This window comes from Pseudorca crassidens, chromosome 6 (genome assembly GCF_039906515.1).
Source record: "Pseudorca crassidens isolate mPseCra1 chromosome 6, mPseCra1.hap1, whole genome shotgun sequence".
NCBI lineage: Eukaryota > Metazoa > Chordata > Mammalia > Artiodactyla > Delphinidae > Pseudorca > Pseudorca crassidens.
In genome coordinates, this window is record NC_090301.1 from 126,841,662 (window position 1) to 126,867,996 (window position 26,335).

At 43.8% G+C, this 26,335-nt stretch overlaps 2 protein-coding genes across 4 annotated transcripts in view; one reads left to right on the plus strand and one right to left on the minus strand.

Annotated features, from left to right (window-relative positions):
• Positions 1 to 24,644, plus strand: part of FAM168B (family with sequence similarity 168 member B) — a 38,055-nt gene extending 13,411 nt beyond the window's left edge. For all 3 annotated transcript variants that reach the window (XM_067742318.1, XM_067742319.1, XM_067742320.1), the window contains exons 3-7: positions 1,932 to 2,015; positions 17,264 to 17,406; positions 17,539 to 17,716; positions 19,566 to 19,691; positions 20,135 to 24,644. In XM_067742318.1, the coding sequence (XP_067598419.1) occupies positions 1,932 to 2,015; positions 17,264 to 17,406; positions 17,539 to 17,716; positions 19,566 to 19,678 (518 nt within the window). In that variant the 3' untranslated portion in view covers positions 19,679 to 19,691; positions 20,135 to 24,644. The remainder of the gene's footprint in view (positions 1 to 1,931; positions 2,016 to 17,263; positions 17,407 to 17,538; positions 17,717 to 19,565; positions 19,692 to 20,134) is intronic.
• A 512-nt stretch (positions 24,645 to 25,156) lies between these two features.
• Positions 25,157 to 26,335, minus strand: part of LOC137226762 (uncharacterized) — a 254,006-nt gene continuing 252,827 nt past the window's right edge. Inside the window, 2 exon segments of the mRNA XM_067742317.1 lie at positions 25,157 to 26,226; positions 26,229 to 26,320. Of these exon segments, the coding sequence (XP_067598418.1) occupies positions 25,747 to 26,226; positions 26,229 to 26,320 (572 nt within the window). The 3' untranslated portion in view covers positions 25,157 to 25,746.

Genomic DNA, 26,335 nt, shown 5'->3' on the forward strand with positions numbered 1-26,335 from the left:
TATCTATTTTAAATATAGCAGCGTGTACGTGTCATCCCAAACTCCCAATCTATCCCTCCCTCCTACCCTTCCCCCCGGCAACCCTAAGTTCTTTCTCTAAGTCTGTGAGTCTGTTTCTGTTTTGTAAGTAAGTTCATTTGTATCTTTTTTTTTTTAGATTCCACATATAAGCGATACCACATGATATTTGTCTGAGCGATACCACATGATATTTGTCTTTCTTTGCCTGATTTACTTCACTTAGTATGATAATCTCCGGGTACATCCATGCTACTGTAAATGGCATTATTTCATTCTTTTTAATGGCTGAGTAATACTCTGTTGTAGGTATACCACATCTTCTAACGCAGATGTAATTTTAAAGGTACTGCCGATTTCCCTTCTTGCGTAGGATTTTTACTGCTTTGCACTCCTACCAGAAGGGTGTGAGACTGTTGTTTACCCCACAACCTTGCCAAGAAAGCGTGTCCTCAGCTTTTGGATTTGTGCCAGCCTGAAGTTAGACATGGTAGTTGGCAGTTCTCTCTGTCCATGTCTTCCGTTTTCTTTTGGGTTTTTGTTTTTTTAACTTTAAAAGTTACTTATATATTAAGTGTACTTTCCCTTTGTCTACATAATTTGCTAGTATATTTCTTGTAGAAAGCTAAGTCTTTTTTACACAGCTAGTGGTATTTAAGTTTTTGTTTTTATGAAGTGATTGGGATTTGGGATCACTTCCAACCTCTTGCAAGAGGGGGAGTCTGGGCAGTGTAGTTTTTAGCTTGCCAGCCCCTGCCTGCCGGAAAGGAGGTAGAGTCGATGTTGGAGGAGACAGTCCATGGTACTCGCCAAGGGGCATTTTCAGGAGGACAGTACTGTGACTGGGAAGATGGACAGGAGTGGGAGGGAGCAGTGGTTCTCAACCATGTTGATTTGGAACCCTGCAGGTTAGAATTTTCTGGAGGGATTACAGCTTCTCACAACCATTTGTGTAGGTAGTAGACTAGCAAACCTGGGTCATCTTGGCTCTGTGCCCTGAATGTAGAGAAGGCTCTTTAAGGCCCCATTGTCGCGTGGTGAATGGATCGAGCTGATGGTGAATGGATCGAGCTGAGAGCTGTGAGGGACGTGGAGCGAATAACTGAGGCCCCTCTCTGGTTTTTTTTTTTTTTTTTTTTGCTGTACGCGGGCCTCTCAGTGTTGCGGCCTCTCCCGTTGAGGAGCACAGGCTCCGGACGCGCAGGCTCAGCGGCCGTGGCTCACGGGCCCAGCCGCTCCGCGGCATGTGGGATCTTCCTGCACCGGGGCACGAACCCGTGTTCCCCTCATCGGCAGGTGGACGCTCAACCACTGCGCCACCAGGGAAGCCCGCCCCTCTGGCTTTGGCTGAAACACTAACGTCTTTCTTGATGGTTCTGTTGTGTTCACGTGATCAATTAGTGGTTGTAGTTTAGTCTTATTAAGGATTCCTCATTTGTGTTAATAAAGGTCAGGTTGCTTGCAAACGGAATGTGTGATTAGATTTTTCCCAGTTCCATTTGTGTATGGTGCTGGTTAGAGCCCGTTTAGCATGTGAAGCTTGCAACACTCTTATTACTCTTGCTAAGTAATAAATTAGGCGATTAGAATCGAAAATAAAACTGCCAGAAGAATTGAGAGTTTTTTGACTTCAGCTTAGGATATATATTTTTTTTACTTCATTCTAATTCAGTTTCTGTCAAATAAATTTAGAAAGTTGTAAGCATTTATACTCTTAGGTTTAAAAGACTCGTTTATGATTGTGACCCATCACAGCTCTGAGGAGAGGAGACAAGTAGAGACCACCTGCTCAGCACCCATAGCGCTGTTGGGCTCCTGAAGTCAGTCTGGGGGTTGCGGTGAAGAAGCTGAGGACAGCTGGGTCTGTGGGAGCCCTGGTTTTAAAATCACATTGTTTTTTCTTTTTTCTACAGCTGGTTTCCCCATGGGCTATGCAGCAGCAGCTCCTGCCTATTCCCCCAACATGTACCCTGGAGCGAATCCTACCTTCCAAACAGGTAAGCAGGCCATATGTGCTGGGTGGCAAAAGTGCTTTGTCCATGTGGCTGGGGGAGAATGTCAAGTGGATGGATTTTGAGAAGGGTGGTTATAGAATTGGGATTTGGGGTTGAAATGATTTATTGGTTCATAAAATTAGGCTTCTTAATAAGTACAATAAAAGCTTAATTCTTATTGCACATAAAGCTTTGTATCAGTATATTGCATTTCTGGTGTCCTTCCACAACACGGATCTTCATTCCATCATAGCTTGTTACAGGTAACTAGTTGTGCCAGAACATGTATGTATTTATGAAATAGTGTTGATTATTAGAAACTAAAGATCATGTTGCCATGTTAATAAGTAGAATTTCCATGTTGCTAACATTTTTAGAGATAACTGATTTCTCTCTAGAACTTGAGCACCTTGATTATGGCTTTAAAAGAAAGTCTTGTTTTCTATGTAAGGTGCATGAGAATAGTTTCCGATTTTAGAAATCAAGTGGTACAATTGAAAGTGGAATTTGTTTGGGTCTGGTCCTTGTAAAGACAGTTTTTTTTAATGGGACTTTCCTCTTTGAGCCTGCATTTTGGTGTTGGCTCATTCCAGGCTTTATTCACCCAGGATGGACTTTGTGATTCTGCTGCAGCAGTGGTGACCTACACTCTGACCTGAAGGCTCAGCCTCACGTGTCTGCCGGGGTGCTTCTTTGTCCCTCGGAACCCCTAGCCTCACATGGTTAACTTGACAGGAGAGGAGACAGCAGCAGTGTCCTTTTCCTGAGTTCTTCCAGTTTGATAATCATAAAATTCTTCCTTCCTTCCGTGGCCCTTCTGTCCATGACTCGCATTCCATTCCCACTCTGACTGCCTTTGTTCACCCTGTAGCTCACACCCAGAGAAAGACCTTCTTAGCTTGGTCTTCCTGCTCCCAAGCTTTCTCTCCTTGACTTCACGTTCCCTGCACTTACACCAGAGTAATGTTTGCAGTTATGATGGTTTCCCATGACTAAGACACAGTGAAGCCTAGAGTCCCAACTTTAAATCCCTAGCTCTTTGACACATTGACCTGTTCTTTCCAAAAGAGATTTTGTTTTGTTTTTGCATAGCTTTTATTCACACTCTTTCTCCCCCAAGAACTAGAGAACCTGCTACTTTGTGCCATCTTTTGGGATCTGTTATGGAACATCCCTTCCCTGGGACAAGCAGTATTATGTTATTACTCACTAGATTATTTAAGGGCCAAATGGCACCACCATCTCCTTTTGTGAAACATCTCATCTTGTTTAACTTTTTTAAAACAGCTCTCTGGAGGTCTGAATGATGTTCAGTAAACTGCATATATTTAAAGGGTACTTGATATGATGTATGCCACCTTCTCAGTCTAGAGTGAACATATCACTCATCCCCAAAAGTTTTCTCCTGCCCCTTTGTGACCTCACCTAGGCTCCAGGAAATCACTCATCTGTGTTCTCTCACTACAGATCATTTGTAGTTTCTAAAATTTTGTATAAGTGAATCATATTGAATGCCCTTTTTGGGGGACTGGCTTTCATTCAGGATAATTTTTGACATCCATGTTGTAGTGTATATCAGTAGTTCGTTTCTTATTATTGTTGGGTAGTATTGCATTGTACAGAAATAGCACAAATTGCTTACCCATTCACTGGCTGATGAACATTGGGACTGTGTGCAGTCTGAGGCTGTTACACATGAAACCGCTGTGAATACTTGTGTACATTCTTTATGTGGACATACCCTTCCATTTCTCTTGAGTAAATACAGAGGAGTGGAGTGGCTGGCTCTTAAGGCAGGCGTATGTTTAACTTTGTAAGAAGCTGCCACACTCTTCCAAAGGAGTTGTGCTATTTTATGTTCCCACCAGCGGTGGAAGAGAGTTCAGTTTCCTTTATATCTTTGCTAATACATGATATAGTCATTCTTTTTAATTTCAGCCATCCTAGTGAGTATGTAGTGATACCTTACTGTAGTTTTAATTTGAACTTATCTAATGACTAATAATGTTGAACAGCTTTTCGTGTGCCTGTTTGCCACTTGTGTGTCTTTGGTTAAGTGTTTGTGTACATCCTTTTCTGCCTGTCAGTTTTTAAGTTTTTTTTTATTGTTGGGTTTGAGAATTCTTTATTAGATATATGATTTGCAAATATATTTTCATAGTCTGTGGCTCTTCACAGTGTCTTTAAAAGAGCAAGAGTTTTTAAATTTAATGAAGTTCACTTTATCATCTTGTTCTTTTATGAATCACGGTTTTGGTATCGTTTCTAAGAAATCTTTGCCTAACCCAGCATCACAAAGGTTTTCTCCTAGAACTTTTATAATTTTAGGTTTTACATTTAGGTTTATGACCTATTTTGGATTAATTTTTCTATATGGTGGTAGGAATGGATTGAAGTTTATGTTTGCATAAGTATTAGTTGTTTTTTACTGTATGTGATCATGCTGCAGACAACCATAAAATGTCACTGTTCTAGAATTCTCCAGCGTAGCTCACTTGTACTCATTTTCTCTATGGAGTACAAATTGATGTAAAAATGTACTAAAAGCTTCCAACTTTCTTATTCTTTTACAAAAAGAGCCTCAGGTTTATTTGAGGCTGGTGAAGCCGTTTTCCTTGCCCAGGGTGTGAAGTGCTCCCCTGAAGGGAAAGTTTGGTGTTTATCGGGCTGGTGCTGGTGTCTGATAGTTTCCTCCTCTGGCCCACCTGTAGAACAGGTGCCATTCCTCTTCTCTCACGTGTTTCCTTTCTTGTAGGGAGATGGGCCCTTTCTTGCCTCTTTTCCAAGACTGCTCTCAAGCTGTTCCTCTAACCCAGAAGCTGGGGCGGGCAGGTGGGAGTAGTGGTCTTGGTGGGAACAGTGGCTGCCAAGAGGGCCTGCCTTGTTGAAAGGGGTGTCCACTGATGGGTGCTGGATAGTGGTCGGCTGCCACACTGCTCGCCCAGCATTGCCAGATCTTCAGATTTTTAGGAGAAGCTGGGAATAAAGATGTATGTGAAATTTGTGAATGAAAAAGATAAAAGGCACTTGGAAGGTCCTGCCGGTGTCATGCAAGTGCTTGCAGCCACCTGATCTGAGTCTAGGCTACAGCTGTGCTCCCTTCTTTTTCTGGGATCCTCAGCATTTTCATAGCTTGAATTTTTTTTTTTTTAACATCTTTATTGGGGTATAATTGCTTTACAGTGGTGTGTTAGTTTCTGCTTTATAACAAAGTGAATCAGTCATACATAAACATATGTTCCCATATGTCTTCCCTCTTGCGTCTCCCTCCCTCCCACCCTCCCTATCCCACCCCTCCAGGCTGTCACAAAGCACCGAGCCAATATCCCTGTGCCATGCGGCTGCTTCCCACTAGCTATCTACCTTACTACGTTTGTTAGTGTGTATATGCCCATGACTCTCTCTCGCCCTGTCACAGCTCACCCTTCCCCCTCCCCATAACCTCAAGTCCGTTCTCTAGGAGGTCTGCGTCTTTATTCCTGCTTTACCCCTAGGTTCTTCATGACATTTTTTTCCTTAAATTCCATATATATGTGTTAGCATACGGTATTTGTCTTTTTCTTTCTGACTTACTTCACTCTGTATGACAGACTCTAGGTCTATCCACCTCATTACAAATAGCTCAATTTCGTTTCTTTTTATGGCTGAGTAATATTCCATTGTATATATGTGCCACATCTTCTTTATCCATTCATCCGATGATGGGCACTTAGGTTGTTTCCATCTCCGGGCTATTGTAAATAGAGCTGCAATGAACATTTTGGTACATGACTCTTTTTGAATTTCGGTTTTCTCAGGGTATATGCCCAGTAGTGGGATTGCTGGGTCATATGGTAGTTCTATTTGTAGTTTTTTAAGGAACCTCCATACTGTTCTCCATAGTGGCTGAACCAATTCACATTCCCACCAGCAGTGCAAGAGTGTTCCCTTTTCTCCACACCCTCTCCAGCATTTATTGTTCATAGCTTGAATTTTTAAATTAACTTTTTCAGTGGGCTTTTTTTTCTTATGTGATGAGTAAGCCAAAATTGTCACTATAGAAAAATTAAACAAAATTTTTCTCCATTTCTGCTGCTTTCTCAATGTTCTGGTTCTCTCACCACCAGATTTTTGGACAAAGCTGATGTATTGTATAGGGGTTGTGTACGTAGCTTTTAAAGCACTTTTGCAGCCCTAACACTGCTTATTTCTTAGCTCTTACAAGTGTGACGTAGGGAGGTTTTAGAGAACCTTGTGAGGAGATGTCATGTCTTTTGCTGAAAGATTCCATCACTCAGAATCTGGAAATGGAGGTGATATTCATTTCATCCTCATGAACAAGCCTAGTAGGCTGAGTACATGTGCAACCAGAGAGGGCTGTCTGTTTTTGGAATCAGAACAGTATATTGGAAAGAGTTTGGGCTGTAGCATTACCAAGATATGGCTCAAATCCTGACTCTGTCACTCCTGGGAAAGATGTTTCATTTTGGGCATTTTGTTTAATGAATCATTATATCTCCTCAGCTGTGTTAATTGAGGATTCTAGCTGCAAGCACGCAATCAAGCTCCCAAGGCACCAGGGATGCACATTCAGGCTTCTGTTCTGTTCCCGCTTACAGCCAGGAGTATCTGTAACTAATATCTGCATTGGTCATCTGAAATCATCAAGAAAACATTCAGTTCTTTTTAGTAAGCTCTATGTAAGAGGTGATTTAGATATTACATTGGCACATATTTTTAAAAGATGAAAACGTTGCTAGGAGTGATGAAAGGCTTCTCTGGTTGCTGCCATGCATGACTGGATGGCGGATAAATTGGGGAAACATTTTTGGAGGACAGTTTGGCAATATAATAGAAGCTTAAAAATGAGAATAATCAGTTATGCAAATATTTATGTATACATGTAGATATATCTAGTAAAGTAATGGTTTGATTAAACTGTTGGCTTATTTCAGTGTTTAACTGGTCTTATTACTTGTTTATGAGGGATACTTAGTAAGTGGAAATGCTTTACGATATGTCACTTTCTTTTTAAGCTCAGAATTATGTCCATGAAGTAAGATCCCAGGTTTGTTTAAAAATTAAGTTTCACTTAAGGCGGGCCACACAGGAGAGAAGAGCATTAGTGTGTTAATAGGTTTTGGGGTCATGGCCTCTGTTTCTCTCTCTCACTTAAGTTAAAGGTTTACATTCACATAGTTTAAAGATTCCTAATTTTCCTTCCTACCCCTGTTACTGTGACCCTGTGAGCATTGCTCACTGCTGTGAACGAGTGGCTGTTTTCTTCTGCAGTTACTTTTTCTTCCCTGGACCTAGTGTCCTTTATTAGATTTCTGTAACCACAAAGTTAATTAAACCCTCAGCTTCCCCCCAGGTGTGGGGTCTCTTCTCAGCATTTTAGGCCACGTAAGGTGTTCGTGTTTTCTTTTCTTGGTGGTGTCTTTTTGAAACCCTCTCTCCTACTCTGGCCTGGACTGCTTGTCCTCTGGGCCTTACACTGGGTCGTTCTCCTCCATCACCCCAGGGAGTTCTCTCCTCTTCCCTTCCACTTGATTCCTTGTCTACTTTTGTAGTTTACTCTTCGGTTTTAGTGGAGGATCTTTTTCAGTAATCTCCCAGGAGAATATGGGAGAGTCACAGTTTTGAGATTTTTCATGTCGGAAAACATTTTATTCTGCACTCACACTTCATTGTTCGTTTGTCTGGATATAGAATTTTAGGCTAGCAGTTATTTCCCCTCAGAATTTTGAGGACATTGCCGACCTGTTTGCCAGTTTTGTTGCTGCTGCTGAGAATGTCGGTACCTTTCTGATGCTTGGTTGACTGAGCTGGGCGTCTCTTTGGTGCTCTGTAGTAGTTCTGTCTCCAGGTTATGAAATTTCATGATGCTGTGTTTGGTGCAGGTCCTTCCTCCTCACATATACTATATGTTTCTGAATTTCCAAATTTTCTAAATAAATGTCTTATACTCAGAAAGTTACTATACGCAGTTTGTGTGGTATGCGGTACTTTTGGGGAAAAATGATCTGTTCCGATATAAAAAGCTTCTGGCCCCTCACAGCAGCCTGAGAGCAGTGGCCCTGTGCGTGAGTTCTGCCCAGAGAGGAGGTCAGCCTGCGGTGATGCATGTTTGCTGAGAGTGAGGGGGAAGAAGGCTGTGGCCAGTGTGTTGTCTGTGTGGCACCCTTATGAATCGTCTTTAGGGAAGGAGCATCTGGAAAGCTGTTAGTGTTTTTGAAAGACCAAGCAATGCGTGTGTTTGGTTTTGTATTGTGAATGGTTGGCAGATCTAAATATTATTTCACAAAGTGTCTAGTTTGGATACTATGAGATGTATGTATATTTATTTATGTATTTTTAAATTTTAAGTTCATAAGATTCCTGTTGAGATTCTCTGGTGTGAGACAGTGGATCTGGTGTTATATAAAACAAAAAGGAAAGTGCCTATACACACTTGGTTTTTAATTGACTGGGGGACATGTTTGCTTTCCTTGAAATTGATTTGTCTCAGTGTTGGATAGAAAGTGATGTAATATTCATGCCCATACAAAAAACCAAAATCAATTTTCTCAAGAGTTCAGGACATAGCTCACAGTTACAAGAATAAGCAGTAAGATAATATATATTAAAAATTGTTGCTATAATTAGTAGAAATAGTGGGTGACTATTTTTCCAACATACAGAGAAGCTGAAAAAATTCACAGTAAGCATCTACGTATGGACTGCCAAGATTCTATAATTAAACTTTTTAAAATTGACTTTTTAAAAAAAATTTATTTTCTTTAGTTTTTTGGCTGCGTAGGATCTGAGTTGTGTGTGGGCTCGTTGTTGTGGCGCGCGGGCTTCTCCCTAGTTTGGTGCGTGGGCTTCTCTCTAGTTGTGGCATGCGGGCTCCAGGGTGCGTGGGCTCTGTAGTGTGAGGCACGCGGGCTCTCTCATTGAGGCGCGCGAGCTCAGTAGTTGTGGCGCGCGGGCTTAGTTGCCCCGCGGTATGTGGGATCTTAGTTCTCCAACCAGGGATCGAACCCGCGTCCCCTGCATTGGAAGGCGGATTCTTTACCACTGGACCACCAGGGAAGTCCCTAAAATCAACTTTTAAAATTAAACATTTTACTCCATCCATCCTTCAGTCCATCTTGTTTTTTCATGTGTTTTGAAGTAAGTTGTGGATGTCAGGATGCTTTTCCCCATCTACTTCAGTGGGCATATTGTTAATATTTGTTTACGGTTCTTTTAGGTTTTGTTTTTAGGTGAAATTTACATACATGAAATGCTCACATTTTAAATATACCATTCATTGTATTCTGACAAATGCATACACATGGTAGCTTCTTGGAGTCATCTCTTTATCTTCAATAAAGTGTACATATGAGGCAGGTGTTATAAAAAAGATATCTCAGATGATTAAGAGACCTCAGGCTTGCTGGATGGGTTTCTGCAGCAGTAGGCCTCTAGCCTCCCTTAAAAGAAAAGCTCGACATCATAAGTTGGCCTATTGTTGAATGTGGTAAATAAGGGACTTTACCTTTTTTTTAGTGGATATGGTGGGCCAGAAGAGTGCTTCTGAATCAGAGGACCTCTCTCTGGAGAGTTGTATGCTTAGATCTTCCTAACTTTGCTTTCATACCGTGTCCTTAGAAGCTTACTCAGGTGGACAGCTTCCAGCTTCTCTTCAATCCAAGCTCCAGGCTCTTTCTGCAGTTTCAACAGAGACAAAATTGTCATGGACTTTCTTATTAGGAATATTGATGGCTTTTTTAGAGGCTCTATTTTCTCCCAGTTTTTCATTCAGGTCATGAATGCATTGCTTGTGTGTTTTCACTTCCTCAGACAGGTTCTCCTTTCTCTTCTCATTCTTTTTTGAATCACTTTATCCTGTAGAACCATGACTTTCCATAGAGGGTTGGCTGTGTATGTATTGAACATTGGCATATTTTACCTTTATTCGTCTTTCCAGCTAGTACCTAGCTGCCAGGTTATCTTTCAGATCAGATTGCTGAAGAGCCATGCCTTCCTAGTTTATGGCCTTTTTAAAGGCTCAGAAAGCTTTTATGTTCCTCTCCTAGTAGCAGGGGACCTCTGCCGCTTCCTTCCTTGTCCCTTTAGCTCCTGCATGACTGTTGTTTCCTGGAAGGTTTTCTTAGCTCCTCTCTCAGTTGTGTGTCACCATCAGAAGGCATTATAATTTTTTCACCTTATTTACTACAAAACATTTTCAAATATACAGAAAAGTTGAGAGAACAGTGTAGTGAATGTCCATAATATCCAGCACCGAGATTCATCAGTTATCATTTTGCCGTATGTGCTTTATCTACCATATAAAGATGAGTGTGTGTGTACGTTTTGTTGTTTGTTTTTGGTTTTTTCTTGAAGCAATTCAGAGTTATAGCCTTTTTTGGCACTTGTCCTGTGGGCTTCAGTTTGACCCTCAACATAACATAATGAGGATGCTCTTCTGCATGACTGTGATACTGTTATCATACTTAGAAGCAGTAATTCTCTCATTTCATTTTATAATTCATATTTAAATTTGCCCATTTGTCCCAAAAAATTTAAAAAAGATTTGGAAATAGGATCTATTCAAAATTTACATGTTGAATTTTTTATAAAGTTGAGTTTGTTATGTCTCTTGTCTCTTTTAATCCATAAATCTACCTAACCTTTATAAAACACCTTGAAAGACTTTTTATTATGAAAAATTTGAAATAACAAAAATACATTAAGTACACAGCAGGATGATGGCCACTTACCCACACCCTAGCCTCAGCAGTTACAAGTATACACAAGTACACAGTACGGGGTCCACCTGCCCATGCCCTAGACTTAGCAGTTAATAGCTTACGGTTGATCTTTTCCATCTGTACTCCTGTCACTTTCCCCTATATTATTTTGAAGCCCATCTCAGACATCACATTCATCGGTTTTTCAGTATTATCTTTAAAAGATGAATTTAAAAATACATATCATCACACCTAAAAAATAACTATAATTAATACTATCAATACTACAATCAGTATTTATATTTCCAGTTGTTTCATCTATGTCATGGATGTTTTTTAATTGTACAGTGAAGAAAGGGGGGGACCTTGTTGGTTCCTTTTAACCTATGAAAACTGGCTAGCACCAGAAATTCTGAACGTGATTTTCAAGTTTGAAGTCTAGCACTTGTTCTCAAAATATGCTAATTCTGTGAATATTTTGATTTTCCGACATTTTTATAAAAACCTGATATCCTTTTGGTCAGATGTGAGTTTAGCGACTCCAGTGAGGCTCTCTTACTTCAGGCCAGTGGGACCACGTTTAGCAGTGTTCCCCTGTGAGTTAACTCAACGATGCCGCTGCTGCAGGGTTGTGAGAAGTGGGAAGGAGAGGGTAGCTCGCGGTGGAGGGAGCTGTCCAGACCTACTTTGCCTTCATCCACAAGCTTCTGTTTTTGAGACGACCTGCTCCTGCTTTTGCCAGCCAGGACTGTGTCAGTGCTGCTGTTTTGGTGGTCTCTTTCCTTGTGGTTTTCCCCTGAAGTCAACACCTTGTCAAGAGGGCTGGACCTTTTGACAAGCCCTGTTGGCCCCAAGCATGGCGTGTGATGTTGGTGATGCACTCTGGCAGTTGGCAGCACTCTGCCCTGGTGCAGTGCTTCCATCACCATGACTGGTCACAAGTGTGTCCAGGCACCAGTGCCTCATTTCCTCCTCTGATGTAGTCAGTCATTTATGGGGAATTAGGAGCTATCACTGAGCCGTCTCCTGGGAGTGTCAATGCAGGGTTAGAAATTAGTGGCTTTCATAATTACCTTTTTCTTTGTAATTAAAGAAAATGTTTTGCCACCTTATTGTGGTATAATTGGTGTACAATTAAGTACATGTATTTAAAGCTTCAATTTGATGGGTTTTAACATGTATATACCTGTGAAACTATCACTTTCCTTTTCTGTCCCTCTTAAAGACTAGCAGATGAGCAGCTAGAGAGAGGGATTTAACTGCTCTTGTCTTTAATGTTGCTTTTCCAAATCCTGAGACTCTTTATTCTACTCTCTTTCAGCTCAAAACTGGTATTGAAATTTGGTGTCTTCAAATTTTGGCATTGTTTTTACTTACATAATAGTTAATGAATTTCAAAATAATATAGGGAAACCTGGTGGGAATGTAAATTTGTGCAGCCACTATGGAAAACAGTATGGAGGTTCCTTAAAAAACTAAAAATAGGGAATTCCCTGGCAGTCCAGTGTTTAGGACTCGGCGCTTTCACTGCCGGGGCCCTGGGTTCAATCCCTGGTCAGAGAATTAAGATCCCACAAGCTGTGCTAGGTGGCCAATAAATAAATAAGCAAATAAGTAAATAAAACAAAAACTAAAAATAGAGCTACCATATAATCCAGCAATCCCACTCCTGATCATATATCCGGAAAAGATAAAAACTCGTATTCGAAAAGATACCAGTGTTCATAGCAGCACTATTTACGATAGCCAAGACGTGGAAACAGCCCAAGTGCCCATCAACAGGTGATTGGTTTAAAAAGGCACGGTATATGTGTGTATGTTGGAATGTTACTCAGCCATAAAAAAGAATGAAATAATTACCATTTGAAGCAATGTGGATGGACCTCGAGAGTATTATACTAAGTGAAGTAAGTCAGACAGAGAAAGACAAATATATTGATGTCAGTTATATGTGGAATCTAAAAAATAATACAAATCTATATACAAAGCAGAAACAGACTCACAGACATAGAAAACAAACTTCAGTCTACCAAAGGGGAAAGGGAGAGGGGAGGGATAAATTAGGAGTATGGAATTAACAGATACAAATAGATACATAAAATAGAGAAGTAATAAGAATTTACTGTATAGCACAGGGAACTATTTCAATATCTTAGAATAACCTGTAATGGAAAAGAATATGAAAAAAACCCATGTGTGTGTGTGTGTGTGTGTGTATAATTGAATCACTTTGCTGTCTACCTGAAACTAACACAATATTGTAAATCAACTGTACTTCAATACAAAATTTTTTTTCTAAAATACATAAATAGGGAAACCTGTGAGGGTCTTTTCTCCTTAAAACAGATACGAGCTGAGCTTGGGAATTACCTGGTTTGGGCAAAGGAGTCATTGCTCAGTGCAGCTGGATCTGGTTTTGTCTGAGCACCTGCTCTGATGTGTGTGACTTTGGGGCATTAACACCTTTACCAGCATCTTCATCATGAACACCATGAGGGACACTCTGGGGAATAAACGAGAAACATGGCATTTAAGGTCTTAGTGAACCCAGGCACACCAAGTGCATGATGGTTCTCAGTGGGTCTCCAGGACTGACTTGGCCCCTTGGAGGAAAGGGGGACTTGTGGTTCAAAAAAAAGATCATTTAAAACTGGTGTATCTGTTGGTGGGAATGTAAATTGATACAGCCATTATGGAGAACAGTATGGAGGTTCCTTAAAATACTAAAAATAGAACTACCATATGACCTAGCAATCCCACTACTGGGCATATACCCTGAGAAAACCATAATTGAAAAAGAGTCATGTACCACAGTGTTCATTGTAGCTCTGTTTACAATAGCCAGGACGTGGAAGCAACCTACGTGTCCATCAACAGATGAGTGGATAAAGAAGATGTGGCACATATATACAGTGGAATACTACTCAGCCATAAAAAGAAACGAAATTGAGTTATTTGTAGTGAGGTGGATGGACCTAGAGTCTGTCATACAGAGTGAAGTAAGTCAGAAAGGGAAAAACAAATACCATATTTGTTTTTGCCTTGTCTTTAACGTTGCTCTTGTCTTTAACGTTGCTTTTCCAAATCCTGAGACTCCACACATATATATGAAATCTAAGGGAAAAAAATGGTTCTAAAGAACCTAGGGGCAGGACAGGAATAAAGATGCAGACATAGAGAATGGACTTGAGGACATGGGGAGGGGGAAGGGTAAGCTGGGACGAAGTGAGAGAGTGGCATGGACATGTATACACTACCAAATGTAAAATAGATTGCTAGTGGGAAGCAGCTGCATAGCACAGGGAGATCAGCTCGGTGATTTGTGACCACCTAGAGGGGTGGGAGGGAGACGCAAGAGGGAGGGGATATGGGGATATATGTATACATATAGCTGATTCACTTTGTTATAAAGCAGAAACTAACACACCATTGTAAAGCAATTATATTCCAAGGAAGATGTTAAAAAAAAGAACAACAAAAAAACCTAGTGTATATCCTGGAAGTCATTCATTCTTTTTTTCTCTTTTAGATTAAAATATAAGTACACCGCTAAACACAGTTCAATAAAGTGGTTTAAAATTTTTAAACTTTCATTTTTTTAATACTCAGCTCATTTTTAAGTTTGAGATATAATTTATGCAAATCACCCACATATTAAATGTTCATTTGGATGGATTTTGACAATTGTCATACTCATGTAACCACCACCCAAAACAAAATACTGAGCACTTTTTTTTTTTTTTTTTTTTTTTTTGCGGTAAGAGGGCCTCTCAGACTGCTGTGGCCTCTCTCGTTGCGGAGCACAGGGTCCGGACGTGCAAGCTCAGTGGCCATGGCTCATGGGCCCAGCTGCTCCGCGGCGTATGGGATCTTCCTGGACTGGGGCACGAACCGGTGTCCCCTGCATTGGCTGGCGGACTCTCAACCACTGCGCCTAGGCTTTCCTTTCGCCCACTCCAAATCATACACCACTCCCCCGACTTCTGTCACCATAGCTAGGTTTATTTAAGTGTTGAAAATGAGATCATGCAGTGTGTGCTCTGTGTCTGATGTCTTTTAAAAGGTCAGCATGCTTTGAGATTCATTCATGCTTTTGCCTTTTGATACTGAGTAGTATTTATATGGATGTATCATAATTTACCCATTTTCCTCTTGATAAACATTTGGATTATTTCCCACCTTTTGGCTATTATGAGTAAGATTGGTGAACATTTTTTACAAGTCCTGTTGTGGAAGTATGTTTTCATTCTTCTAGGGAAAGTATCTAGGAGTGAACTGTTGGGCCCTATGGGAAGTATATTTGTAGCTTTATGAGAAGTTGTATTGTTCCATGGAACTCGTGTGAGCACTCTGCCATCTCAGCCGTTCTAGTGAATGAGAAATGGCTTCTCAGACTTTTTAGAAAGCAGTTTTATTGAGGTATAATTTGCATATAAGCCATCCTTTATAAGTGCACAGTTTGGTGTGTTTGGACATGTATACAGATGTGTGACAGCACAAACAGTCAAGTGACTTCATTCCTGTGAAAGATGCCCTCATGACCTCTGGCCCCTGGGCACCACTAATTGGTTTTCTGTCTCTGTAGATTATGTTGGTCTTTCCTAGAGTTTCATATCATGTGTTACTGTGTCTGACTTCTTTTGCATATTGTATTTTTATTTTTTTTTGAGATTTATCCCATGTTATGTGTATCAGCAGTTCTATCCTTTTGGTTGCTGAGTAGTAGTATTTTGTTGTATGGTTGTACCACAGTTTGCTGGTGGTTTAGTCTGTATAAATCAGTGGGCTATGAACGTGGCAATTCAGGGACCCTCTCTTAACCTCCCTGGAGAAAAACTCCTCCGTTGGAATGGGGAGTCAGGAGGGGAGCCAGGCATCTTACTGCTTACCAGGTAGCCTCTGAATCCCTCTTCCAGATCGTGGTCCTTCGTCACTTCCTGGCAACACATGCTGACAGCTTCTAGGTCTAGGGGAAGGGGCTTTCCAGGTGTCAGGCTGCTGCTTGACCCTCTTCACTGCTGGCTGAGAGTACAGCTTTTTTGAGTCTGCTAAATTATTTTCCACTTGTACTTTTAAAAAGATTCCAAAATTATTAGATTCTAAAATGTCTTTTCTCTATTCTTGATCTGTGTGGCTTTGTGTCTTTTTATTTATTAATCTGCTTTATTGTCATTTTGGGTGGGGACAAAGGCAAAAGTATGTGTTCAGCCTGCTGTACCTTAGACCCAGAAGTCTTTTTAGCAAAACCCTGGTGTCTAAACGACAAGTTTTTCCTTTTCTTTTTGCTGTAATTAACAACACTGTGATGAGCATGCTTACAGTTCAGCCTTTGTTCAAATCCATGCTTATTTCTTTTTTTCTTTTTTAATTGAAGTGTAGTTGATGTACAGTATTTTATAAGTTACCAGGGTACAATACAGTGATGCACAGTTATTAAAGGTTATATTCCATTTATAGTTACTGTAAATATTGGCTGTATTCCCTATGTGTGTCCTTGTAGTTTGTACCTCTGAATCCCCTACCCCTGTGTTGCCCCCCTCCTCCCTTCCCTCTCCAGTGAACCGCTGGTTTGTTCTCTATATCTGTGAGTCTGCTTCTTTTTTGTTATATTCACTAGTTTGTTGTATTTTTTAGATTCTACATATAAGTGATACCATACAGTATTTGTCTCTTTCTGATTTATTTCACTTAGCATAATACCCTCCACGTCCATCCATGTTGCAAATGACAAAGTTTCCTTCTTTTTTTATGGTTGAGTAACATTCCCGTGCGTGACCATATGTATGTGTGTGTTTCCCACATCTTCTTTATCTGTTGATGGACACTTAGGGTTGCTTTCTATCTTGACAATTGTAAATAATTCTGCTATGAACATTGGGATACATGTATCTTTTCAAATTAGTGTTTTCGTTTTCTTGGGATAAATACCCTGGAGTGGAATTGCTGAGTCATGTGGTAGTTCTATTTTTAGTGTTTTGAGAAACTTCCATACTGTTTTCCATAGTGGCTGTACCAATTTGTGTTCTTACCAACGGTATATGAGGATTCCCTTTCCTCCACAGCTTCACCGACTTTTGTTATTTGTGTTCTTTTTATTCATAGCCATTCTCACAGGTGTGAGGCGATAGATCCCTCACTGTGGTTTTGATTTGCATTTCCCTGATGATGAGCTATGTTGAGCATCTTTTTATGTGCTGTGCTTGTTTCTTTAAGACAATTTCTAGAAGTAGAATGGTGGGGTTAAAAGACATACATACTTTTAATGCCAAATTGTGCCCCAGCAAGGGCGTGCTAATTTAAATTCCGACAGGACCAGTGTTTCTTTCCTGTTCCTATGTAAGTATGCACTCGGTAGAACTTTCTCCCCACCCCCCGAAAAAAAAAATACTTGCACATAAAGTCTAAGCAGTGAAGCCACATCTCAGCAGAGGTGTCAGATATGACTGTGGTCGGGGCTGGAACACTGCCTCGTTCCTCGCTGCATGCTTGGTTCGTCCCCTGTGTCTGGCCGAGTGTGGGTTTGAATGAAGGCTTTGGGCTTCTTTGTTTCAGGTTACACTCCTGGCACACCTTACAAAGTGTCCTGTTCCCCCACCAGCGGGGCGGTGCCACCGTACTCCTCCTCCCCCAACCCCTACCAGACCGCTGTGTACCCCGTGCGAAGTGCCTACCCCCAGCAGAGCCCGTACGCACAGGTATGCCTGGGGCGCGCTGTGGGAGTCTTACGGGGTCTCCTGGGCACTGTGCTTGTGGGAATGGCCGATTTCTCGGGGCTCTGACCCTCTGGGTGTGGGACCCTGTGGCCCTCGTCTCTCTTCTTTCCCCAGCAAGGCACGTACTACCCCCAGCCCCTGTATGCAGCACCCCCTCACGTCATCCACCACACCACAGTGGTGCAGCCCAACGGCATGCCGGCGACGGTGTACCCTGCTGCCATCCCTCCGCCTAGAGGCAACGGCGTCACCATGGGCATGGTGGCGGGGACCACTATGGCCATGTCAGCGGGTGAGTCCTTGCCCTGGGGTGCCTGCTCTGTGATGGCATGAGGGCTGGGGGAAGGGAGAGCTCACCAGTACTCTGACCCTTGGCTTTGACTTTTCATGGCTAGGGTTGTGTGGAAGGACATCTGATCCTTTTGGGAAGAAGTGGCATGTTGTGTTTTTCTTTACCTCCCTTCCTTTCTCTTCGCTCTCCTTTCAGTTGAGACTGGAGTGTGGGGTTTAGACCATGAACCAAGTACCTTTTCCATAGACCATGACTGAGTAGCCGTCTCCAAATGGGATGGGGCCACTTTTTTTGGAGAGCTGAGTCACTTGGCTGTAGGGACAAGAAGTGACCAGATGCCTATGGCGAGCACATAGAGCTTGGGCGGGGGGGGTACTTTGTGATCTGGGGGCTGGCCCTGTTGATCCTCCCCTTCAGTGTGGGATACCAGTGCAGGCCAAGCTGTCTGAACGGGGATGTTTCTATGAATCTAGGAAAGCCGGTCTTGTGTTCATAGAGATAACAGCTGCCTATAGAAATCCTTTGGCGTACATTGATTTTATCTCCCCAGGCTTCCCCTAGGTCTGGAAAATAAACCACAGGCAGAAGAGACCCGTGGCTGGAATGGGCCTGTCTCCATGGAACCTTGGAGTGTTTGAGGGCTTGACTGAATGTCTAGGGATTAGGTTACCTCCTGTGGGCATGTGAATTGTCTGTGGTGAGGGGCCAGGTACACACAATGCGTTTGGTTGCCCATGGCTGGGTCTTTAGGAAAAAAAATACATATGTATGTGTATGTATATATATATATATATATATATATATATATATATATATATATATATATATATATATATAGTTCCCTCTTTGTTTTCCTAGACTTCAGTATAAGGAAGACGTGTCAGGAGAGAATGGTGTTTCAGGATACCATGTGTGTTTCTGCTTAGAGTCACTCTTTTATTTGGTTTTCCCATACTTACCCGTGAAGGCGGAGGAGAGTCTGGCACAGATAGAAACCGCGTGTTTGCGGCACATGGAGGGTGGGGATGGCAGGCCCTGGTGTGGGTGCCCTGGTGTGGGTGCAGGCAGGAAGGAGGAGGAGAGGAGGGCTGCCGGGTGAGGCTGTAGCTTCAAGGTGGTGCTTGTCCGTGAATGGACACAGCCGAGTTTTCTGCAGTTTCAGGGAAAACATGCTTAGCTTACGGTACTCAGAAGCTCATGTAGTTGGGAATCTCCCTCCGCCTCCCTCTCTCCCTCTCTTCCAGTTATTTATTACCACCATAACCCAAGTGTACAGGTCAGTGGTGTTATCACACTGTGGTGTCACATCTCCAGAACTTTCTCGTCCTGGAGAACTGAAGCTCTGTACCCATTAAACAGCTCCCCCTTCCCCTTGGCCCAGACCCTGGCAACCACCATTCTCCTTTCTGTCACTATCCATTTGACTCCTCTAGGGACCTCGTATAAGTGGACTCATGCGGAATTTGTCTTTTTGTGACTGGCTTATTTCACTGAGCATAATGTCCTCAGGGTTCATCCGTGTTGTAGCATGTGACTAATTCCCTTCCTTTTTAAGGCCGAATAATATTTTTGTTTTCTTTTTATCACCTCATCTGGAAAAATAATACGGTATGCTTTTATGGAGAGGAGGCCCAAAGGCTTCTGCAGACATGCTATCCATGCGACCTTGCTGTGTTTATACATCTTTGACTTGTATATAATCAAGAGTTCTGAGAGCATTGTGGGTCAGAGCCATCCCCTCTTCCTGTCTGCCTCCCGCCTTGCCACGGGGGTTGGGCGGGAGCTCCCCTGTAAGAGGGAGCAGTGGTGGGGTGCTGCCCTCCACTGAGATGCCTGCTCTTCCTTCCAGGTACCTTGCTGACTGCCCACTCCCCAACTCCTGTCGCCCCCCACCCCGTCACCGTGCCCACGTATCGGGCCCCAGGAACGCCCACCTACAGCTATGTGCCCCCCCAGTGGTGATCACCCTGCAAACGTAAGTGACTGGTGAAGCCCGAGGCCAGCTTGTGACTAAAGTGCATTTTTTTAAGAGGAGAATGGGAGATCTGTGTCATTTTAAATACTGCCAAGAAAAATGCTACCTGATGATCCAAAGGCAATGCAGCGTTTAAATTTTTGTCCTTATTGGGACTCTGCAGAGGAAAGAAGAAGGAAACCATGAGTTCTTGCTGTGCATCCTCTGCACTGTGTCCCTTACCTGGGCTGTGCTCTAGTCTCCTGCCCGCCTCCTGCAGGAAGTAGGACTCCAGTTGTAACTGGAAGTCTCTGGGGTCCGTGGGAACCAGCACGGCTGCCTCTCTTGCTGCTGCCCTTTCTTGTCCTAGTGGATCTCCTCCTCCAGTTGAATGCCTCCTTTCCTGAGCAGTGGTGCCAGAGGAGCTGTGTGTGACTGTGTCCATCTTTCTCCCCACCCCCCAGGTTTGTGGATGGAGCTGTGCAGTCACATCATGGAGGTTCCACAGCTGGTGCTGCAGGCCTTGTGCCTCCAACCAGGACTTTCTTCTTAATGCTCTCGACACTTAGCTAAACACTACTACGGCCGGCCCAGCAGGTCCTAGCACCCTCAGTCTCCAACTGACTCTGTGGGTTGGTCTTAAAGCAAATCCTGTTTGGTGGGCTGCCAGGCAATTTTTTAGCTAACTGTAATGATAAAAAGGGAGTGTTAATCTGTTCTGAATCATATCTAGTTGAATGCATGTTAAAAAAACACAAAAACAAAGCTTGCTCAATCTACCTGCAGTGACTGATGCAGAACCATCATATGCAAAATCCAAAGGAATGGAAAAGTATTTTACAACTTGTATCACTAATGCACTGTTGTAATGTATGCAAAGTCTTAAAGTTATAAGTGTTAAAGTGAATTTCTTCATAGAGCATCTGAAATCCCTTTGATGATTCTTCAGCCTTTTGGGGTTGACGTGGGTTGCCAGTTGGAAACGTGGACTTCTAGTTTCCACCCATCTGTTCCTTTTGCACGGACTGCACTGGGAGAGAGTTGCAGGGACGGGGAGAGTGTGGGGAGGCCACCGCTGCTTGGGGTGCAGCCAGGTTAATGGCTTTCTCTCCATTTAGGCTTGGGGTCAGTGTGATGTGGACGTCCTTAGGGATTACCATGAATCCAGTTAGGGACACAAGGTGGTTTATGTATCAGCAAAGCAATTTTCTCTGCCATCTAAATTTTCATTACAAATCTCTTACAGATAGAGATGATGTTTTCTATATGTTTAATGGAAAAGTCCTATGTAGAGCTAAATTATTTTCCTGGGATGGGAGATATATGAGAGAACCAGCCACACTTGGAGGAGGTATTGGCCTCACCTTTATTTAGCTTAGAAAAATCATTCCTTTCCCCCCTACCCCCACCCGCCCGGGAAATGTCTGAGTCACCTGAAAACATATGTAGGCATTGTTGTTCTTCCTCTCACAAAGAAGGCAAAGACTTCATTCAGCTGTGTGTTATGAAGAAAGTTGTATATTTAAGAACTTTTAAAAGGGAACAGAACTTTATTGGATATTGATTGCTCCTTGTAGAGAGGCAGGGCTGTGGCTGTGTTTCGGCCCATGCACTCGATGGGGACTTGTCCTCTGAGACCACCTGGAGGGCGCTCGTGGAGATGGCTGGGGGGAGGTGTGAGGGAAGGGCTGGCGCCTGTCGTCTGTGAGCCCCTTTGGCCATCTCTTCTCGCGGCTGGGGACACTCAGCACAAAGCACGTGTGGACAGCAAAGGGCCAGGCAGCATCAGAACGTGTGTGCCTGCCAGAACTTACCACAGAAAGGATTTTGTGTTTAAAATCTGAATATTGTACATAAGAAACCAAGAGGAATTTTTGCCTAAATGTGCCCAACTTGTATCGATGGGTGTGTGTGTGTGTGTCTGTCCTCAGATGAAGTCGGAGCGGGTGGGGGGTGAGGGCTGTTCCCTTTCAGCGGTCTGTCAGGGGCGGGGGTGCCCCTGCTCCACCCCGTCGTCGTTTCAAGCGCTGTGGGCCTCAGGTGGGGAGGGCGCCTTTCTCTCCTTACGGCTCCGGCAGCTGGTCAGGGCTCCGGCACTGGGGTGGCGTTCAGCCCCGGATGGTGAGTGGATACCTGACCCCTGAGCCTTTGGTAACCTTATTTTTTATAGTAAGTACTCTTCATAGTTTTCTTTTTCACATTTTATTTTATAAGAGTTTTAGGAATATTTTTGCATGGATCATTGTAAACAGAAGATTTATTTCTAATGTCTGTAACATAGTGTGTTTACTGATAAGTACTTTAAATTGCTTCAAGAGCACTTAACCCACCTTTGTATGTGTGTATTCATATGTGTGTGTGTGTGTGTGTGTGTGTGAGTAGCAGCCATTTACCCCAGGCACACTGTCCACTTCAACTCTTTGTTGGTAATTCCATCTGTATAGTGGACGGTTTGTAATATCAATATGTTCTAAGGGTTCCAGGGGCTGAACAGAGAAGTTGGTTTCCCCAGTTTAGCGTAATAAGATAGGAGAAAATAAGAGTTTAGGATATGCTTTTTAAACGTCCCAGTGTGCGCACACACAGAAACACACATGCCACTACCTGTAAGGATTGGACTCATTTGAATTCAGGAGGAAGTTATGAGAAATTATATAGGCTGTTTCTTCCAGCTTGCCTGAGACTTGGCACACACAGGGTGAGTGTTTTCACGAGCACTGAATTAAATGGTGTTTTCAAGAGAAAGAAAAGAGTGGGTTTCGTTTTCTCCCCATTTACATCAGCTTTATAAACACTTTCCCCCCTGTAATTTCTTTAAAAATCTTATTTCCCTTTTGTGAAGTTGAGTTGGGAGACTTCATCAGATACTTTTGCATTATGGAATACATCTCTGTGGAAACCTTTTTAATTTTGAAACTATCGGCATCAGCTACCAAATATGGAAGGTAGATCTTGTCTAGCAGGTGAGAATCTGGATATAATGAATAGTAACAAAACTATCATATGTTGTAATTTTAGCAGCATTTAGTTCCAGTAAAATTAACTAAGGAATAGAGCTTCTGTTACAAAGTTGCATAATTTGATATCCTAAGCACAATAGTAGAACATTCAGAGAAATTTTGCATTTTTTATATGTGACATTCCTAATTTGAGAGTCTTTCAGCTAAATTACAGTTATTTTAGAAGTTGAGACAGGCAAGTAAAGGAACTAATTCCTATAAACATAGGTATCATCATGGATATATTTTTTTTTTTTCATGAATATTTTTAAGAAATTTTATTCTTCAGCCTTCCCCTAAGGTTTAGAAGGTATGTTTCTCTGCTTAGGGAAATCTTGTTTGGATCTGGGCCAGGTGACTGAACGTTTCACGATGAGTGATGGTCCCGTCATCCTGCTGCCTTTGAGAACTGAGGCCAGCATCCGGGCCAGGGCCATTCATGGTGACAAGCACAGAAGCGCTTCCAGAATCTTTTACGTCTCTTGTGTTCAACCTTTTCTCAGCATTCTTATTGGTTTGGTTATTAAGCCTACCAGTCGTATTGTGTGACTCTGTTTCTTGAGTGCTATGCAAATGTAGTATTTACAGGAGCCGAATGTGGTTCTGAGCTGTGGGCTGGACAACTGGTCGGTACGCGCCCTGCCCTTCCCAGGCTGGGCATGCAGTGCCTCGCTCCATCTGCTGGCATCGGCACTTCAAACAAGAGGAAACAGATTCTTGGGGCTTGGGATGTACTAATCTCTGGTAGTGCTGTCCTGCCAGCAGGTGGAGAAAGGATGGCAGGCACCAGACGCATCAGTATTGGGGCTTGCTTTTTAAGAAGGAAACCCAGACTTCTTCACCTGTCCTTTGTAAACATTTGGAAACAGTATTACTCAGACCAGTTGGGCCACCTTCTCCCTATCTGGCAGCTAACGGCTGGACACCCCCGTTCTTGCCAGCCTGGGCATTGCCCAGACGGGACGCCTGCCTGACTTCCTCTGGCCGTGCAAGGGCAGGCTTGAGGGTGTGGGGCTTGAGGTGGGGGGCAGCTTCTGGTTCTTCTCTTGGTGCTTTCTAAGGACGGGTGTGTCTCTAGAGAGGAGTGGTTGGCATAGGGGAAGGGTGGCCCGCGTGACTCTCCTCCAGCACATTTCACATGTTGGTATGTTGTTTTGTCCTGAGCTGTTTGTTACTCAACCTGAGCTTTCTGAAAGGAGCCTGCAGAGGACAGCCTGCAAAGGAGGGTCTGATCTTTTCAGGTAGAAAGTTGCAGAGTTGATCTTACATGTTTCAGAGGATTTGTCTCTTTCCCCACCCTATTCTCTTGAACAGAAAACCTCTGGGGTAATCTTATTTGAATCCCCGGGATCAAACGTCAAGTCACTTGGGACAGGGAGACGAGGAGAGGCTGGCATCTCTGTGCAGGGAGCCTGCAGTGAGCTTCAGGGGATGCTGTGCTCCCAGGATTGGTGTGTTGGAGATGACAAGTGTCTTGGCTTGGCCTCCTGAGCCCTGTTGGTCTCCTGTAGGTCCTCGTGCAGACCAGTGGTTGGTAGACCAGTTGGGCTGGACCTGAGGCCAGCTCTCATGTGTTCCTGGCGGGGTTACTGTGATGGCCACTCAAGAGAGACCCCAGGGAGCCACTGTTACTGACTAGGAAATTGGTTTTTGTTTTTTTTAAAAGGATTTTGGAATACTTTTTTTTTTTTAGACCGTTCTCATAGTACTTTTTTAAAACTTAAGTCAGCATTGTCTTCCAGTGTTAAAGGCCCCCCTCACCTCTGCATTGAACTTAAGGTGTCAATCAATACAAAGGAATGGAACACCCATCCTGAGCCAATTCCATTATGTGTAAATTCGTACTATTTTAATTTTTTATGCAATCTGATGAGTAGATGAGCTCAGATTTAAAATTCTTAAAAGCACGTTTATTGTAACAAGAATTGTTATGTATTAATACTGCAGTTTTCAATAAAGATTGACTTGTGTTGCATATTGTGATTTTCATGATTTTTCCCCATAGGTTTTGTCTCCAGGTGGCTTGGCCTGGATGGAAGGTGTAGTGTCTCTTAAGTTAGGAAGTCCAGGGGTTTCAGGCTCAGCCCCAGTGACCTGGGCAGTATGTACGGGTGTGAAGGTAGCAGGTTGTGGGTAAGGGGAGGGAAGCCACCCTTGTTCCTCCTCTTGTGGTCCTGTGGCCTGGGTCCTCCTGGGAGGAAGACACATCCTCCCCCATTTCACCAAGGAGGAAGGTGAGACCCAGAAAGATTACGGACTGCCTGTCCCCCAAACTCACTTCAGCTAAACAGACTGACTCTGGAAGCAGCCAGGCAGGGAGGTGCTGAGACAGCTCCCAGTTACCCGGAGCCTCTCTGAAGCCTCTGTCCACCAAAGCCCTGGGGCCTAGCTCATTCCTCTAGTCTTAGGAAAGGCCTGGGGTAGAAACAGATAAGTGGCGAGGGGACGGACGAGAAAATGCACAGAAAACAAGGGCCGGCAGCCAGGTTATTTTTCACAAGTTTCTTTATGAAATTAAATGTGGTTTCTGGCTTGGAGAAGGTGTAGTGCAAGAGTGACTGTACATGCTGCTGAATTCCCGTGGGCCACAGGGGCGGCTCCGTGCCCCAAGCCAGGCCCTGGCCACACTCATTGGTGCCCCTCCTCTGTGGGATGTGGGCTTCCTTCCAACCCACATGCCCGCCAGCCTCTGGGTGGGTCAGTCCTATGTGCCGGGCCACAGAATTCAGTCCTTGTGGCTTCTCACGCTCACTTAGGGTAAGGCAGTCTTTCTGTGTCACTAACAATTCTTTTTCTCTACCGTTAGAAAAACAAAATCTGAACAAAAAATACTGGAACCAGGTTCTGGAATCACCCCACAGCTACAGGTGGACTGGTCACAAACCCTGACAGAAGTATTCAGCTGACTATGGTTTTCTTTCCACTATAAACAAACACATCACAAGTGAAGAGAGGGTGTCCAGCAGCCAGGAGTGTCTAGAGAGGGGCTGGGAAGCAAAAACGGGTGGGCTCTGGGCCAGATGTTTCTGTGTGCAGAATTCCTGGTTCCCACCCACCAGGGACGCAGGCTGCCTGGTTCACCAGCTGGGGGCCTGCAAGGAGAACAGGAGGGCAGAGGGGCACACAGCCTGGCTCTGCAGGTGGCCGAAGGCAGAGACGTCTCCTGCCCAGAGAAACCAGGGGCAGGAGGGACGATTAGATGTCCCAAGAAGAGGGTCCAAAGCGGCATTCTCACACGTGCTGGCCTGGTGGTGGTTCTGAGCTGTGGCTCCCAGGAGGCCCCGCACAGGCCGAGAGGGTGGCGGGAGGTTCACGTGCTGGGGGCCTGCCTCTCCAGCCAGCGTCTCCAGCGCCCCAGTAGTGGGGAGGAAACCGGGAATGGGGGCACCTCGCACCTCCCACCTCCAGTCTGCGTAACAGGCAGAGGAAGGCCGGGGAGGAAAAGCTGGAGGCCCGCCGGCGGGGCAGGTCCAGATGGTGCCATTGGCGGGGCGTGGGCTCACTTGCGGAAGGGCGCCAGCCGGCTGATGCTGTGCCAGAAGGTGGACGGCTTCCGCTTGGGCTCTGCCAGCACCAGGACCTGTTGCTGCGGCAGGCTGGTGGGCAGAGCTGGGTGCTTCTGGCGTGTCAGGTAGTAGGGCCGGCTGAGGGCTGGGCAGGGGAAGA